This window comes from Lontra canadensis, unplaced genomic scaffold (assembly GCF_010015895.1).
Source record: "Lontra canadensis isolate GAN:19392208 unplaced genomic scaffold, GSC_riverotter_1.0 scaffold20, whole genome shotgun sequence".
In the NCBI taxonomy this organism is placed as follows: Eukaryota; Metazoa; Chordata; class Mammalia; order Carnivora; family Mustelidae; genus Lontra; species Lontra canadensis.
The window spans coordinates 16,711,730-16,728,509 of NW_022631014.1; the positions used below are offsets into that span (position 1 = coordinate 16,711,730).

The 16,780-nt window shown below is 42.5% G+C and overlaps 1 protein-coding gene across 3 annotated transcripts in view; it reads right to left on the reverse strand.

Annotated features, from left to right (window-relative positions):
• Positions 1 to 4,271: 4,271 nt before the first annotated feature.
• ENTPD3 (ectonucleoside triphosphate diphosphohydrolase 3) overlaps positions 4,272 to 16,780 on the reverse strand; it is a 33,584-nt gene continuing 21,075 nt past the window's right edge. For all 3 annotated transcript variants that reach the window (XM_032861126.1, XM_032861127.1, XM_032861128.1), the window contains exons 6-11: positions 16,513 to 16,672; positions 15,344 to 15,577; positions 9,044 to 9,316; positions 8,760 to 8,870; positions 8,235 to 8,372; positions 4,272 to 5,498 (exon numbers count right to left, since the gene is read on the reverse strand). In XM_032861126.1, coding sequence (XP_032717017.1) covers positions 5,262 to 5,498; positions 8,235 to 8,372; positions 8,760 to 8,870; positions 9,044 to 9,316; positions 15,344 to 15,577; positions 16,513 to 16,672 — 1,153 coding nt within the window. In that variant the 3' untranslated portion in view covers positions 4,272 to 5,261. The remainder of the gene's footprint in view (positions 5,499 to 8,234; positions 8,373 to 8,759; positions 8,871 to 9,043; positions 9,317 to 15,343; positions 15,578 to 16,512; positions 16,673 to 16,780) is intronic.

Here is a 16,780-nt window from a genome sequence, read left to right on the forward strand (position 1 = left end):
CTATCCTGGGACTCTGGGATAGACCCGAGCTGAAGATAGATGCTTAAACTGACTGAGCCACCCAGGTGCCCCTATAATTTTATTTTTTAAATGTCATATAAAACATACACAAAGTGTATACATGTTTGGAAAAAGGGAACACCTATAACTGCTCGTTAGTGATAGAACATTCTTGTCATCCCAGAAATCCTGTTGTTATGGACCAAATGTTTGTATCCCCCAATATTCATATATCGAATCCTAACCCTCACTGTGATGGTATTTGGAAATGGGTCTTTAGGCGGTAATTAGGGTGAGATGAAGCCCTGAGGGTCAGACCCTCATGATGGGATTGGTGCCCTCAAAAGAGCAGATACCAGAGATCTCACTGTCTTTCTCCCCACACAAGCACAGAAGGCCAAGGGGAGTCTCAGGAAGAAGGTGGGCCATCTACAAGCCAGAAAGAAGGCTCTCACCAAGCACTGAATTGGCTGGCACCTTGGTCTCAGGCTTCCTTGCTTCTAGAACTGTCAGAAAATAAATATGGATTGTTTGAGCCACCTGGTCTACGGTACTTTGTCATGGTAGCCCTAGCACACGAAGACACTCAAGTATCTGTTTCCAAACACTATCTCCATCTACCCTCAAATTTAAGAGTAATAATTTCCTTGCTTGCCTTGTTTAGTTTTGCCTGTTATTAAACTTGGTATAAATGGAATTATATGTATATGTAATTTTTGTGACTTGCCTTTTACCCTCAATGTCACCTTGGCAAGATCTCTCTGTTTGAGCATAGATTTGCAGTTCTTTTGTTTTCATGCTGTATGGTGTTTTCTAGTACAGATCTATCACTATATATCCTACCATTTTATGCAATAGGTATCTGGTAAAAACATCCTTAGGCATGTAGCCTGTTGTACATTAGAATATGTAGGTCTATGGTATATACCTCAGACTGGAATTTTTGAGTCATTTGGTATGCATATCTTCAACTTTTTTAGATAATACCAGTTTTCCAGAATGGTTACATTAAATTATATCCCACCCCAGCATTGCACGAGGGTTCCAGTTGTTCCACACCCACATGTAGTGTCATTTAGTTTTGTCAAACAATGGGTATATTATGTTAATTTACCATGGTTTTAATATGCATTGCCCTGACCTATGAATGAGGTTGAGCACCCTTCTGTATTTATTGGACAGTTAGATTTCTCCTTTTTGTAAAATGGCTTTTCACTGCTCTTTCCCATTTAGGAAAATTAGATCACTTGCCTTTTTCTCACTAATTTGTAGGAAATCTCCATATAATTTGGAAACCAGTCCCTTATCAGTTATATATGTTGCAAATACCTCCTTCTACTCTGTGGTTTGTCTTTTCACTCTTATAATGGTATTTTTTGAGGATTAGAAGTTCTTAATTTTAGTGTAATCAAATGTATCACATATTCTTTTATGGTTCATGCATTTTGTGTAATGCTTAAGGAACCCTTCCCTTATTCAAGATCTTAAAATTTTTCTCCTCTTTTCTGTTCTAAAACCTTCGTGCGTTTATCTTTCACACTTAAGTTTTTTTTTTTTTAAGATTTTTTATTTATCCATTTAACAGACAGAGATCACAAGTAGGCAGAGAGGCAGGCAGAGAGAGAGAGAGAGGAGGAAGCAGGCTCCCTGCAGAGCAGAGAGCCCGATGTGGGGCTCGATCCCAGGACCCTGGGATCATGACCTAAGCCGAAGGCAGAGGCTTTAACCCACTGAGCCACCCAGGCGCCCCCACACTTAGGTGTTTGACCTCAAGTAATTTTTGAAAAGGGTGTGAAGAAGGGGATCGAATTTCCTTTTTTTCCGTATGAAAATTCTTTTTTGCTGCTCTGACATGACACCTGTGTCATAAATCAAGTCTCTGCATGTGAATAACATTCTAAAGCCAAACTCCTATCTGCCATGTGATACTGCCTTTTCCTGCGACAGGAAATGTCACAGACATAATGGGCTTTAGATTCAACCAGACCAGAATCTCAACTCACAGTCTCCACCTCCAAAAAGGCTTCCTAGCTGGGTGATGTTGACAAGTTATTTTATCTCTGAGCCCATGCCTTTCCTGCGTGGTCATTGTAAGGAATAGACACAATTTGTGATACCTCATCACTTTTATCTTTCCTCATATTTCAAATGGAAGCACTTGTTTTGGTTGAAGGCTTGGGGCCTGGGCTCTGTAGTGTTAATTTTCTATTGGCTATTTAACAAATTGCCATAATCTTAGTGGCCTCAAGCAACACCCACGTATTACGTTCCAGTTCTAGAGGTCAGAAGTCTGGGTGGGCTCAACTGGGTTCTCTGCTTAGGGTCTCAAAAGGCTGAAATCAATGTGTTAAACCTGGTGGAGATCTTAACTGGAAGTTCAGGGTAACAGTGCTTTCAAGTTTATGCAAGTTGCTGGCAGAACACAGTTGCTTGCAGTTGTAGGACTGAGGCCCCTGCTTTCTTGCAGGCTATCAGCCAAGGGTTTCTCTTTTTCCTCAAGGCCATTCTTGGGTTCCCTTATGCCTGGCCTCCTTCTATTGATATATTTGGGCTACTTCTTCAGGTTAGGAACAGAGCATCAAATACGTCTCATGTGGGCGCTTGGGTGCTTAGTTGGTTAAGCAACTGCCTTCAGATCAGCTCATGATCCTGGAGTCCCGGGATTGAGTCCCACATCGGGCTCCCAGCTCCACAGGGAGTCTGCTTCTCCCTCTGACATTCTCCCCTCTCATGCTCTTTCTCATTCTCTCTCTCTCAAATAAATAAATAAATAAGTAAAATCTTTGAAAAATAATCCTTCTCATGCTTTGAATCTCTCTGACTTCTGGAGCAAATCCTCTGCCTCTAAAGAGTTCATGTGAGGAGAAAAAGCCTATTTGGATAATCTCTCCATTTTAAGGTCAGCTGATTGGTGATTACACCAGCAAATCCCTTTTGCCATGTAACGAAGTAATCTCTCCAGTAACACTAGGGGGCAAGGTGATGGGGACCATGTTAGACTTCTGCTTACCATAGTCTTACTAGATATGTTACTTTACCTGCAGATTTCACAATGATCTATTTGGTAAGAATTCTTTGATATATGTTAGAAAACCCAAAATACTTCATCAGCTCATTCCAAGTTCCTGAATCAGCTAGAAACACTGACTGACTTGCCCTCATGGAATCTTGGCCCTCTTCCCTGCACAGACATATCTGTTTTTCATGCAAACTCTTAGTGATTTGGACGCTATTTTTATCTGATTTCTCCATACTTTATTGTCCACCCTTCTGTCCTTTATGGAGATAACATTAATCAACAAATGTGTTGAATATATCACATTTACTTACCCAAATCCAAGATCACATCTGGCAAGGTGTTAGGCCCATAGTAGGTATTTCTTAGAATTTTGTTGAATGAATGAAGATGAATGGAATTCAAAAGGGATTTGTCCTTAAGTAGCCTACTATCTATTTTAGAAATAAGCCATATGTACACACAAGATAAATAAGAGTTTACCTAACTAGTATCTATGTATGTATTTATTTATTCTTAATGAGTTTTTTTGAAAAAGATTTTATTTATTTATTTGACACAGAAAGAGAGAGTGAGAGAGGGAACACAGCAGGGGGTAGTGGGAGAGGGAGAAGCAGCCTTTCTATGGAGCAGGGAGCCTGATGCAGGGCTCAATCCCAGGACCCTGGAATCATGACCTGAGCTAAAGGCAGGCGCTTAATGACTGAGACACCCAGGCACCCCTATTCCTCACTAGTTTTTAAAAGGTGGTCCAGTAGATCATTGTGTGTGTGTGTGTGTGTGTGTGTGTGTGTGTGTAAGGAAGGCTTTGTGGAAGAAGCAGAGCTAAATTCAGCCTTGAGAAATATGCATTACTTGGATGTTTGGGAGGATGTCCCACAGGCAGGGTAGGGAGAATTGTGTGAGCAAAGGTGCATTTTGGGAAGGAAGCAGCCATTCTGGCTGGGAATCAAGATCTGAATGGCAGGTTGTAGCCTCACAGAAGTTTTGAACGTCAGATAAAATACAGAAATGTTTGAATCAATTATCTCAAGGAGCCAAAGTTTTATCAAAGTGAAGTACTTTTACTTCTCTGGAATAAAGGTGATTAATGCGTAATTTTCTTAGTTCACTAGGAAACATTTCCTAAGAAATTTTTCCTCATTTTAAGAACTTACTCTCATAAATACCACCTTGGGTCCTTAGGAGAAAAGGTACTGTTTGCAAGGTAACAAACACACATTTCAAGTCAAAACAAAATAAGAGTCTTTTATTCCATATTCGGCTAACTAAAAACAATCTCAAATAATGTTGATTTTTAGTTTGTCGCCATTGGACTTGCTGGAGTTCTTTCTCATCATACATAGGAATGTGGTAAGCAAGGCTATCTCAGGACGGCATCAAGTACACTTGTGGGGACAGTGGGCAAAACATACACACCACTCTGTCAGCGAAGAAATAGCCCTAAGCAAAAGCTTAGCAAAGGCAAAAAGACCTAATACATGATAGCCTCACTAGGAGTTTTATAAGAGGACCCAGCCATGTGAAGGGCAGGTGAGAATTAAGATGTACACACAGGCTGCAATCTACTGACCAGGGCCCTGAGTGTGAATTCCACTCTGGAAATGGTCTGCAGTTTCCGGGGAGATTTTCTGTGTGTCTCTGTCCTTCAGGTTCTGCCTGTAAGATAGAGCCTGGCCATGGCCACTGTCATGGGGGTAAAGAAAACTTCTCCCCCGCATATTCTATTCTACTAGTCTGAGGGAGCTCAATGCTTATGGGATTGCCAAGTCTTGAGTTAAGAATCAATGGGAGGAAGCCATAATGCAACATATCTAACTGTGTTAAATGTTTAATGGCCGCCTGCCAGCTTCCAAACTTGCCAGGAGGCATACGGCATTTCTGAGGAAGGAAAAATGCAAACTGAGCCCTGAGGTCAATGCTTCAACATCAAACTGTCATAGTCTCAACTCACTGTTCCTCGAGGGCACTTGGAATAAAGAGCCTGACCTTGAAGGCAGGTCTCTTCTCAGTTCCCCAACAGGTCAGCAAGTGGGTGGTAGGGTCTTTGGTGAAGCAACGTACCCAGAACGGTTGGGGGACTCCCCAAGAGGTGCTTTGGCATAAATCAGACTTGGAGAGGCACAGGACCTAGGTATTTGACTTTAGGTGCATTTCCTGAAGGTGGAAATTTTGCTTGCATTGTCTGGTGCTGCCCAGGCTGGTTCTGGGCAGCCCTCAGGCTCTGGAAGCTGCTTCACAAAGCTCACTCAGAATCCACTGTGTGGTTGAAGGCATGCTGGGAGCGCCTCTGCTTCTTGGACAAAGCATACAGGTACACCAGAAATGCCAGACACAGTAAGGCCACCGCTGTGAAGAAGGCAAGGATGCCCAAAAAGGCAGACGGGTCCATGGGCAGGCGGATCAGGGGGCTTTCGGCTGGGATCTGGTTGGTCAGGCTGAGCATGTAGCCCAGAGACCAGGCTATGCTGCTGTTCGCCACCTGTATGGTAGAAAGATGGTTCTCAGGGTAGGGCCCCAGGCAGGAATAACACACATACACCACTGTCATCCTCATGAAACACCCACCAGAAACTGTAGCCTAAGGTCAAAGACTTGTCCAAGTTCAGACCCTGCAGAGACTGGGCTAGAATCCAGGTTACTGAGGCCCTACACTCAGCACTGTGGAAAAACCATCAGAGTCCTCACAACCTCGTCAACCTCACAACCTCAGAACAGCCAAGTGGGATGATAGCACAGTTAATAACAGTGGGAGTTTTTCTACTGTCCAGTACGAAAGTGTCTGTGGCTAAAGAAAGAGGGTAAAGAGCAGTTTACTGAACCCAGGACCAGTTTCTAAGCACAGGGGTCAGTCTAAATAAGAAACAGACTTTGTCAATTTCTTATGTAAATTCCATCAGTTTTTGCTTCCTTGTTTTGAGGCTGTTTTATTAGATACAAAAAAGTTTCAAATTTTTAATCTTCAGAAGGAACTCTCTATCATTATGTTGTACTCCTCTGTATCTTGTATGATCCTCCTTATTTTAAAGACTATTTGGTCAATATTAAATAGCTCTAGTGAAATTTTTAAATATTAGCTATACCGTTTTCTTTTGGGTAGTGTATTCCCGGTAGCTAATTTTTAAATTATATATATATATATATATATATATATATATATATACACACACACACATACATATATATATATATATATATATACACACACATATATGCATATATGTATATATATATATAAAGTTTTTTTTAAAGATTTTATTTATGGGGCTCCTGGGTGGCTCAGTGGGTTAAAGCCTCTGCCTTCGGCTCAGGTCATGAGCCCAGGATCCTGGGATCAGGCCCCACATTGGGCTCTCTGCTCCACGGGGAGCCTGCTTCCCTTCCTCTCTCTCTGCTTGACTCTCTGCCTACTTGTGATCTGTCAAATAAATAAAAAATAAATAAAAATCTTAAAAAAGATTTTATTTATTTATTTGACAGACAGCAAGAGAACACAAGCAGAGTGGGAGAGGGAGAAGCAGGGTCCCCGCTGAGCAGGGATCCCTATGTGGGGCTCAGTCCCAAGACCCTGAGATCATGACCTGAGCCGAAGGCAGACACTTAACTGACCGAGCCACCCAGGTGTTCCTAATTTATTTTTTTTAAATTTTCAAACTTTCCATGTCCTTACCCTTAACACATAAGGGTTTCTCTTACAAACAACAATATGCTTGATTTTTAAAAATCCAATCTGACAATATCTGTCTTCTAACCGGGAGGTTTAGTCCAATTATGATTATTGTGATTATGGATATATTTGGACTACTTCTTTCTAATATCTTAGTTTAAAACTTTTAATTAGTGCTACTTTCCTTTTTCTTTATTTTTTCCTTTCTTGCCTTAAAAATGTTATATAATAAAGTCTGCCTTTACAAGGGGAGCATTTTAGGCCCCTCTTATGACCCCTTAACCTGCTCCCTTCACACTGGATATCAGATATATTTGAATTTTGGGTAGTTATGGATGGAATCTTTTACTTTTCTTTAGTCTAAGTTTTCTTTTTCCTTTTTTAAAATACACATTTTAAGCCACCACATCATTTATTCTACTTGCCTATATTTTTATAACATTTCCGGGATTTATTCCTCTTCTTATTTGATTTTTTTCCTCCAAAAATATTTTTGGCATACCTGTGTGGCAAATCTTCTAAGTCTTTTTATGCCTTCATGTTTGAATACCAATTTGGCTGTATATAAATTTCTTTATGAATAAAGGAAAAGGATTTGAAAGCTGGAATTCTGTATCCATCCAAACTGGTATCCAAGGGAACATCACTTCTGTTCGCATAATGTACTTTCCCACTAATTAGATTCATTAAGAGGCAAAGCTTAGAGAGTCCATGCCACCAAGAGTCCTTGTATGTCTCCAGACAGCCTTAGCTTTTTGTAGATGACTCAATTTTATTTATGTAAAAGTAGACAGTCACAGGCCTAATGCTGGCTATTGATTGGTTTAATTTAATTATTGCTAAAGCTAATATCAAACAGACGGACCCCAGGCTTTATATCAGCGATTTCTGAGATGAGAAAATTCTCCCTGAACCTGGGGAACTTAGGTTGGGTTCATATCAGCAAGGCTGAGTCCTTCCTGAAAACAAAGCCTGGAGGGTGACTGGCCAAAGAGCCACCGGCTGACACCTGGGGATTCCAGCTTCAGGCCATCCTGGACACTTGACCGTAAATCCAGTGACCTCAGACACATTCCTTACTTCACGCTGTTGTAAATCCCTCATACTCTCTGCTACCCTGACATCTGTGTAAAATAAACAGCAGTTAGTTACCAGCCTCTTAAAGAATCACTGCCCTATTTAAAGTTTCTTTTCCTGATGATAAGTCTGATCCTTAAAATATTTATTCATACACTCAACAAACATTCAGTAAACACCTTCTAGGTTCTCACCCCTGTGCTGAAGGTAATGAGACAGGTCCTGTGCTCGAGGAGCTCAGGGTGTATGAGCTCTTGGCCTCTGATCCCTCCCCCATGTGGAAGGGTCCCCCAGGGACACCTCCTCTGGATTCTCCACCATCCCTTTGGGAACGCTCACAAGGGATCCCAGTCTCTCCAGCTTCCCCCCAGCAAACTGAAATCACCAATACCCTCTGAACGTCTACATTTCTTCTCCACCTATATACAAACTTTTAGAGAGGAAGAGGAGAAAACAACCTGTGCCTTGACTTACTTCTTTTTTAAAATGTATTTGGGGCCAGGTCTCTTCAGTGAATCTGTATCCATTCACAAGCAAGTGGTAGATATAGTGGGCTGAGAAGCAGTAGGAGCGGGCATACACCTCATCAAACCTGGGGAGCAGCAGCGGGAGCTGAGGAGGAGGTTCCAAACAGATGAGGCAGGCATGTTTGACAACGCATGTTTCAGAACACATTTTAAAGAATCTCATCCTGTAGAATTTCATAATACCATCACCATAAAACAATCCAATTGTATCACATCATAACAAAAATACCCCTCTGCAGTACGGGGTACACCACATACTGTTGTAACCATCGTGCCTGTGGTCAGAACATTTATCCACAATGCGGGTAACGAGGCAGGTTCCCTTATTACCCTATTTTGTGGATGTGGTGGAAGCACAACAGCATAAAGTCCAAACTTGGAACATACACACACCCACACACAAATGAAATACACTTGGCTCCGCTCACTGTGTTGTACGGGGGATGTTGCCCCTTTCCTTTTAAATACTGACCTGACTCCAGCTCTCTGAGCAGAAATCCCAGGTGCTTGAGTTGAAGGCATTCAGGGAAAAGCTCCCTGAAAGATTGAAAGCACTTGCTGTGTAGTAGAATCCTGCAAAAGCCTGGAAGGGGGTTGCGGAGAAGGAAGTCAGTTCTCAGAACGGGATACATTATGGAGCTTTTGGGGTGGGGAATAAGAAAGTGGGCAAACAGGGCAACAGGAGAGAAACAGAAAGGGGAAAGCTAAATCTTCAATGGGGGAGAAAGGGAAACTTTTGATGATTTTTGCTCTTACCACGAATGCCCCTTTAACTTTTGGTTGATAAACCCCATCAAAGGAACAGTCTTCTTGGTCATGGCAAGCTTTGAAGTCAAACAGGAAAGCCACCTTTTCCCTACACAGTGATGGGTCCCCGGTTCCTTCAAAAGTGATGACGTCATCAGGGTCGTAATTTACAGGTCTCAGGTCTGCTGTGCACAGGCTGTCAAATATGTAGCCCCCAGTGAGGGTGGTGACATAATTCCGAGGGTAACAGGGGTTGATGATACTGGTTTTGGTGGGAGAATTCTGTGGGTACAAGAGGGAGGTGTCAGAAACCACTCTTCTGTGGAGGGCCAAAGTGTTTCCCTCTTGCAAATCCTTACAATTGCTACCTTCCCATGCCGAGAGAGACATGGATGGAAAACATGCCATTTTGTGTCAGTGTGCACTTGAAGGCAACTCTAGTGGGGGTGGGTGAACCTGCACTGAGCACGATGCCAGGTTCATTCACATTATCTGACCCACCCCTTAAGACAGTCCTGGGAAGCAGGTTTTATGAAATCCATTTGGATGGGAAAACAAGACATGTTTATACTAATTGATCATTTAAAAAAAAGATTTTATTTTATTTATTTATTTGAGAGCGAGAGAATTGGGGGGGTGGATCAGAGGTGAAGCAGACTCCCCGCTCATCGGGGAACCTGATGTGGGACTTGATCCTGGAGCTCCAGGATCGTGACCTGAGCTGAAGGCAGTTGCTCAACTAACTGAGCCACCTAGGTGTCCCCTAGATTAATTGATCATTTTTAATAGAATATCACCTATCCACCTAAAAAATAATCCAAAAGGTTACCAATAGGTATATTATGAAAATTAAGGTTCCCTCCGAACTACTTCTAGCTACCAGATCCCTTCGCTAGAAGTAACCATGATTGCCAATTTTTGTGATTTCCTGCCAGAGATACTTCTTGTCTGCATATGCAAATATCTTTTCTTCTCCCTCTTCCTTTTTCTAAAAACAATAAATGGTACTACTCTATCCACAGTTATGCCCCTTGTTTTTCTTACTTAAAAATATACCTTTCTCAGGATGCCTGGGTGTCTCAGTCAGTTAAGCCACTGCTTTTAGCTCAGGTCATGATCCCCAGGGTCCTGGGGTCGAGTTCCACATCGGGATCCTTGCTCAGCAAGGAGCCTGCTTCTCTCTCTGCCTCTGCCTGCCGCTTTGCCTGCTTGTGCTTACACTCTCTTTCTCTAAATAAATAAATAAATAAAATCTTTAAAAATATATATATATGTCTTTCTCATCTTTCCCGTTGTACATATAAAATGGCCTCTTCTTTTAGAGGCTGCATAGCATTCCACTGTACCAATAAACTACAGAGGAGATTCCTTAGATAAGAAATATGAATATGAATATTTAGATGGTTTCCAATCATTCTGCCATTATAAACAAGGCTGCAACAAATATCCTTGTTACATATAAATCTTTGATCCATTTGTAATCTATTTGGTGTAAAGATTATAGTAGGGGACCTGACTTTATTTCTTTCAAATGACTATCCAATATTTTATGTACTGGTGAAAAATATTCTTATCTTATGCTAAATCCCAAAGCGTGTTTGGTTCTATTTATGGACTCCCTTTTCCAGGGAACTGGATTTGAACTCTGTCCAATTTCAAAGCCACTAAGCATCTCCTGCTGTAAAGTCTTGACTCGGACAATACTTATTCTAAGTCTTTCAATTTATTGATGGAGGAAATTGAGATACAGAACGAAGTAATGAATCATTTAACAAAGGCCAGTGACAGGACTCTACCCATAAGCCTATAGAAGTCCAACACTCATCCAATGTAACTCTAATGACTATCCTCTAGGATATTTTAATATGACTGACTCTGTGGAGGCAGCAAAGAGGCTTCTTTCTGCTTCAGTGGTATGAAAAAAATCCATGATTTTCAAAAATTGCTATGTCTACTATAACATGTCACACCAGGGTCACCCTATGGCTGAAATATTGGTTTAAGGGGGGTAGAAATCAGTCAACTGGTTATTTAATTTCCCCCTCCAAATCTGACATACTTGTTAAATAGTTAATATAAAATAAATTGCTTCTGGCTTCACCTGGAGAAGAAGCAAGATAATATCAATTATTTCTGGCTTGGAACATAGAAGAAGCTCAGTGAAGATTATTTCTTTTTTTTTTTTTAAGATTTTATTTATTTATTTGAGAGAAAGAGAGAGAGTGTGCATGTGGGTGAGCATGAGGAGGGGGAGGAGCCAAGAGAGAAGTATACTCCCTGCTGAGTGTGGAACCAGATGTGGGGCTCTGATTCCAGGACCCTAGGGTCATGGCCTGAGCCGAAGGCAGATGCCTAACTGACTAAGCCACCCAGGCAACCCTGAAGATTATTTCTATACTCTTTCTGGAGTTTGAATGATTGTGATGTCGTTCTTTAAATATAATTTGCCAATGGTCCAAGTTGCTCAGGCCCTCAACATTCAACAAATCTCCCTGAACTTAGTGTTTGCATGGCACTGGTACTAAAGGGTTAACCATTAGGATTGAGGGCAAAAAAGTCCACTGGAAAACCGCAGCATAACTTGGTCTTAGAATAAATCCCATCAAAAGTGGAAAAATAGTGATAGGAACTATCCTCAATAGTGATGGAAACTTTAAAAGAACATACCAGGAAACTAATTTAAAAGGAAGGTACAGGACCAATAATGAAAACTATGTTTTATTGGAGGATACAAACCAAGGATAAATAATTGGAAGGATATTTTATAATTCTATATGGGGATTCATAATATCATCGATTAGCTAATTTTTTACCATATTCACTTTCAGTCAATGCAACTACCATCATAATTTCAATGAAAAAAATTTCCTGTTACTGCTTAAAATGATTTTGAAGTTCAGAATAAATGTCTGAGACCAGAAAAACAAACCACTGCAACTAGAATAATTGGCTCAAGAATGGAGAAATGGATGAACAGAATAGAAATCTAGAGACAGATCTTCCTTATCCAAGGACTTATTAGTGGGATGTCTCAGAACCCCTGAAATTGTCAGGTCGCAAAAAGTCATTACAACTTTGTTGGTGGGAGTCTGGGTGTTTTTTTTTTTTTTTTAAGATTTTATTTATTATTTGACAGAAAGAGAGGTCACAAGTAGGCAGAGAGGTAGGCAGGGGTTGGAGGGTGCTGAGCAGAGAGCCCGATGCGGGCCTCGATCCCAGGACCCTGAGACCATGACCCACCCAGACGCCCAAGGTGGTTTTTAAATTTTGTTGGAAGATTGCTTATTTGTCCAATTATATAAAAAATATACCTATCCTTCGATTCTATCCTACGGAAGCAAAATCACCAGTTCATAAGGTTATATGCACAAGAAGCTTTACTGGCCTATTACTGCTGCAGCGAAACAGGACATAGCCCGGTGTCCATCAGGATAGGCATGGTTGACGAACTGTGAAATACTAAAGGGTAAAGAAAATAAGTTAGCTATCAATCTGGAAAGTCAAGAGCACGACGTTATCAATCTGTGAACAGTGAAGACATTTAGTGAATAGGGTTGGAAAGAGATTCTTTCATTTTTACTTTAATACGTTTTTTGCATAGTTTGACATTTTTACAATAAAAATGTGCTTTCTTTTATAACAAAAGGACCAATACAATTTTTCTTTTTAAATAATAGTACTTGGAATATTATGGATCTATAAAAATAATAATTTCAAAGGATATTGAACAACATAGAAAACTGCTTATGGTATATTTAGATAAAAGAAATACTCAGGTAAAAGGAAAAGCTGGATATAAAACTATATATACCATATGAAGCCAAATTTGTAAATAGACATATTCGTGCATGAAAAAGGAACTGGAAGAAAATGCAATAGTATGTTTAAGGTGGTTAATTCTAGGGTTTTTTGTTTTATTATTTGTATTTTTTGTGTTTGCTTTTTCTAAATTTTTTCATTCAACGTGTCTTACTTTAAAAACAAAAGAGGGGCGCCTGAGTGGCTCAGTGGGTTAAGCCTCTGCCTTCAGCTCTGGTCATGATCTCAGGGTCCTGGGATCAAGCCCTACATTGGGCTCTCTGCTCAGCAGGGAGCCTGCTTCCTCCTCTCTCTCTGCCTGCTGCTCTGCCTACTTGTGATCTCTCTCTCTGTCAAATAAATAAGTAAAATCTTTAATAAAAAAAAACAAACAAACAAAAGAGAGAACTTCCTTAAAGAGGGGAGGCAGGATAGTTAATGCATGTCCCTAGCGTCCAACAGGCTGTCCGAGACTCCAGCGCTGGGCCAACTGGAGGCTTGTTCATAGAAAGATAATTTGCAAGGGTTATATTCGTTCTCGCCACACTGCGACAGATAAGGAAACCAGACCCAGACTGGCAGGATTTACTCAGCCAGTAACGTTCATGATGCAGTCATCTTTGTGAACCTTCTAAGTCGGGGCCTGGAAACACATACTTGGCACATGAAAGTATGGGTCAGGCAAGTCTGGGCATGCAATTGTGGGCGATCCTCAGCACACCCGGATCCTTCCCCTCACCTGAGTCAGAAGGCTTTGAGGGCAGAACCACCCTCTCAGGCATCCAGAGATTACCAGGCAAGCTGGAGAGCTGCCCCTGTCCCTGTGAGCTGACTGGCCACAGTAGAGGCTGGGGTCTCCCGCCTCTGTGCCCAGGCCGGGGCTCACACCTACGTTCTCAAACCCAAGTGAGACCTCAGTCAGGTGTAGTATTCACTTCTGTATTATAGATTCTTGGATAATTGCTCTTTAATAATCATTATAAAAATAAAAACCACACACACAAACATTCCTCAGGGCCGGCCAAATTTAGGAGGTGAGCTTCTCTGACCTTCACTTGGGAAAAGGATGATTTTACCTGCTCCCTTTCTCCTGTTTCAAGTTCAGAGAAGACCCTGCCCTCCATCCTTGTCAGGACTAGAGCTGGAGGGAGGGGCATTAAGCATTGCTAGAAATAAAAGGAGATGGAGAAGAGAGTCGTTTCCAGAACTTCTGCCCTGGAAAGAAGCATGTTGGCTGACATACGTTAGTGAGCAAGCAAGAGGAATGGTGGTTATGGAGACCTTTCTAGGGAGGCTTGATGGGGCTCCCTGTGGGGTTTGGTTTGGTCAAGTGGAGGTGGTGTGATTCTGCGGTGGGCATTGGGTCTGTTGAGCCCCAAGTGCCGCCTGCAGGGTCCCCCACTCTGTCATCCCCAGGCAGTGCTCAGTCTCTCCCAACAACGCCCACCACATGCATGTATACTGAGGCTCCAACCTTTCCTGGGAGGTTCAAAGAGAAGCTCTGGGGAGCAGGCCAGATCTGGAGGGTGAATTCTCACACACAGCCCTGCATGAAAACTTGGTAAATGCAGGAGTCTGAAGATGTCAGTTTTGCTGATGGCACTTTGGCGAGCCAGACCATTTCCCCCCGCAGGTTAGTGGCTGGGAGAACACTGCTTCCTTCCTTAATTGCCAAAGTAGGTGGGAGGGGTGGGGCTTAACCTATGGTGCTGTGTCCACTATGTTCACAGGCTGATCCAGCCCTTATCCCCTGCCCCTGGGTCCCACCGAACGCCAGGATCTGTGGCCTCTGGTTGTTCTCTTGCCCCTCTAGGTGGTCAAAGTCCCTTTCCTTCATCTTTCATTTTCCTTTCTTAGCCATGCATGTCTGAGATGGATGTCCCCTGATCACTGGAGTTTGGGGTCTTGGGTCTCATCCATGGAGCTTGTGCTTGCTGACACACACCACACTAACACTGAGTTTACCTTAGTGGCAGCTTTCCAGCTGATGGCTGAACTAGCCATCTGGGACGTAGAACACTTACCATGTGAGCTACTGACCAATGTGATGGAATTCTGTTACTCAAAATCCCACCATATAAAGGGCATCAAACCTGCCTAATATAGGCCCATCTAAAAGGAGGCTGAGCCCCAGGAAGGCTTGGTCCTCTCCCCTGTCAGCAAGTATTTCTCTTGGGACCACTTTTATTATTTGTTCTGCACTCAGGGGAGTTGCAAAATTCCCAGGCTTATTTAGCTATTGGTTTAAAACAGTTTGTGTCCTTAAAGGGATCCCAGGTCTTGAGTCATTTACAAAACATCTGGTGCCCTGGAATTCCCCCAGACCTCAGACTCAAGTTCACTGGAAGTGGTCAATACAACAGAGAGAGAGAGAGAGCTTGGACCCCCACGAGTAAACTGGAACATGCTCTCGTTTCTATCCACATTCTAACTGGAGTGGAAGGGACAGGTCCCAGAAGCCAAGGCCCCCTCCCCTCAAGACCCCCCACCTCCCCGCCCCGGCTCAGGTACCTGATGGAGTATTGCCAGAAACCTCTTCTCAGCCTCATTCCGGCCATAGCACTGGAAGCTATGCGTGTAGAGCGTGTACACATAGCCGTACAGCGACACTTTCATGATGTGGCTGGTGTTCAGCCCTACATTCTCTCCAGCCGCAAAGGATATCTGGGTGGAGGCGCCACCTAAATCCAGGGCACCTGTGGTCTCCACTCCATTTGGATGCACCCACATATGCCACAGGTTCTTCTGCACAGTGGGAAAAAGAAGCAAGAGAAAAGTCGAGAGGCACCATCTTTTTCTGCCCAAGGCTCTCCACCCAAGACCCATCTCTTATTGCTAAGAAGCATGACATGGGGAATATTCGGGGTCCAAATCTCTCCTTTATTTCAAGGGTGGTGAACTCAAATGCTTTCAGAGGCTGGGCAGGCAACATAGCTGAGTGAAGATTAGGTGTAGATAATCGAGAAATGGTGGGGACTGTGGCAAATTGGGGACTACATGAGCTACACTCTGTTCTAGTTGTTGTCATGCGGAATGTGAGTCCATTGTAACCAGTGCTTCCAACTTTTGGGGGTGTGTGGGGGTCAGGACAAGCTAGAAATGTGGATTTTTATATGAAATTTCCAAATATTACTTGTTGGCAATTAATTAAAATTTGAGTATATTTGAAGGGGAACAAAAGAGGCCTTGGGCTGGATATGGTTTACGCCCTCTGTAACATGGTGATTATCTCTTGGAGTTGGCTTTCCTTTGAACAGGGGCAGGGCATGTGGGGACTGCAGTATAAGGGACCTGGGGACACAGGGTGACTTGGGAAGCCTGAGATCTCCAGAAATTTCAGAGGGCTGTGAAGCTTTGAGAAGGGTCATTCTCCAGTTACCTTTCAAAAGACCCATAGGCTTTAGATTTAAATCCTTCCCACCTCCAATTTCTTATTAGCTAGTGAAGTGATGATATTCCCTCTCCTGTGTGCTTTGGTCCTGCTTATGATGCAATGTTTCTGCCCCAGCCAAATGTGTATTTTCTTAGCTATTGTCTCATAGGTGTTTCCTTAATGCATTATGTGATAGGGTTGACACAGGACAGATGCCCCTGTCAGCATGCACCTCTGCTTTAAATGACCACCCACAGGGGACAAGATAAAGAGCAAGATTAAAAACCATGCATTTGTTTTCACACACCTCCAGGAAATTTCCCATTAAATAGTTGGCTGTAATCCATCCATATATCCCTTCCTCTTGCCCAGAAATGATTTGAGCACCCCTAAAATCAAAGGGCTGGGACTTGAAGTAGTTTTGGATGCTTGCAAGGACTTCATTAGCTGCTGTTTCATTTTGTAACCTATGCAAGGCACAGAACACAAAAGGCTGAGTGCCTGGACAAGACAGTCTTAAAGTCATCTCACTCAGGTGAAAAGGTAAACCTCCCCACCCGTCTGCTGGCAGGGAC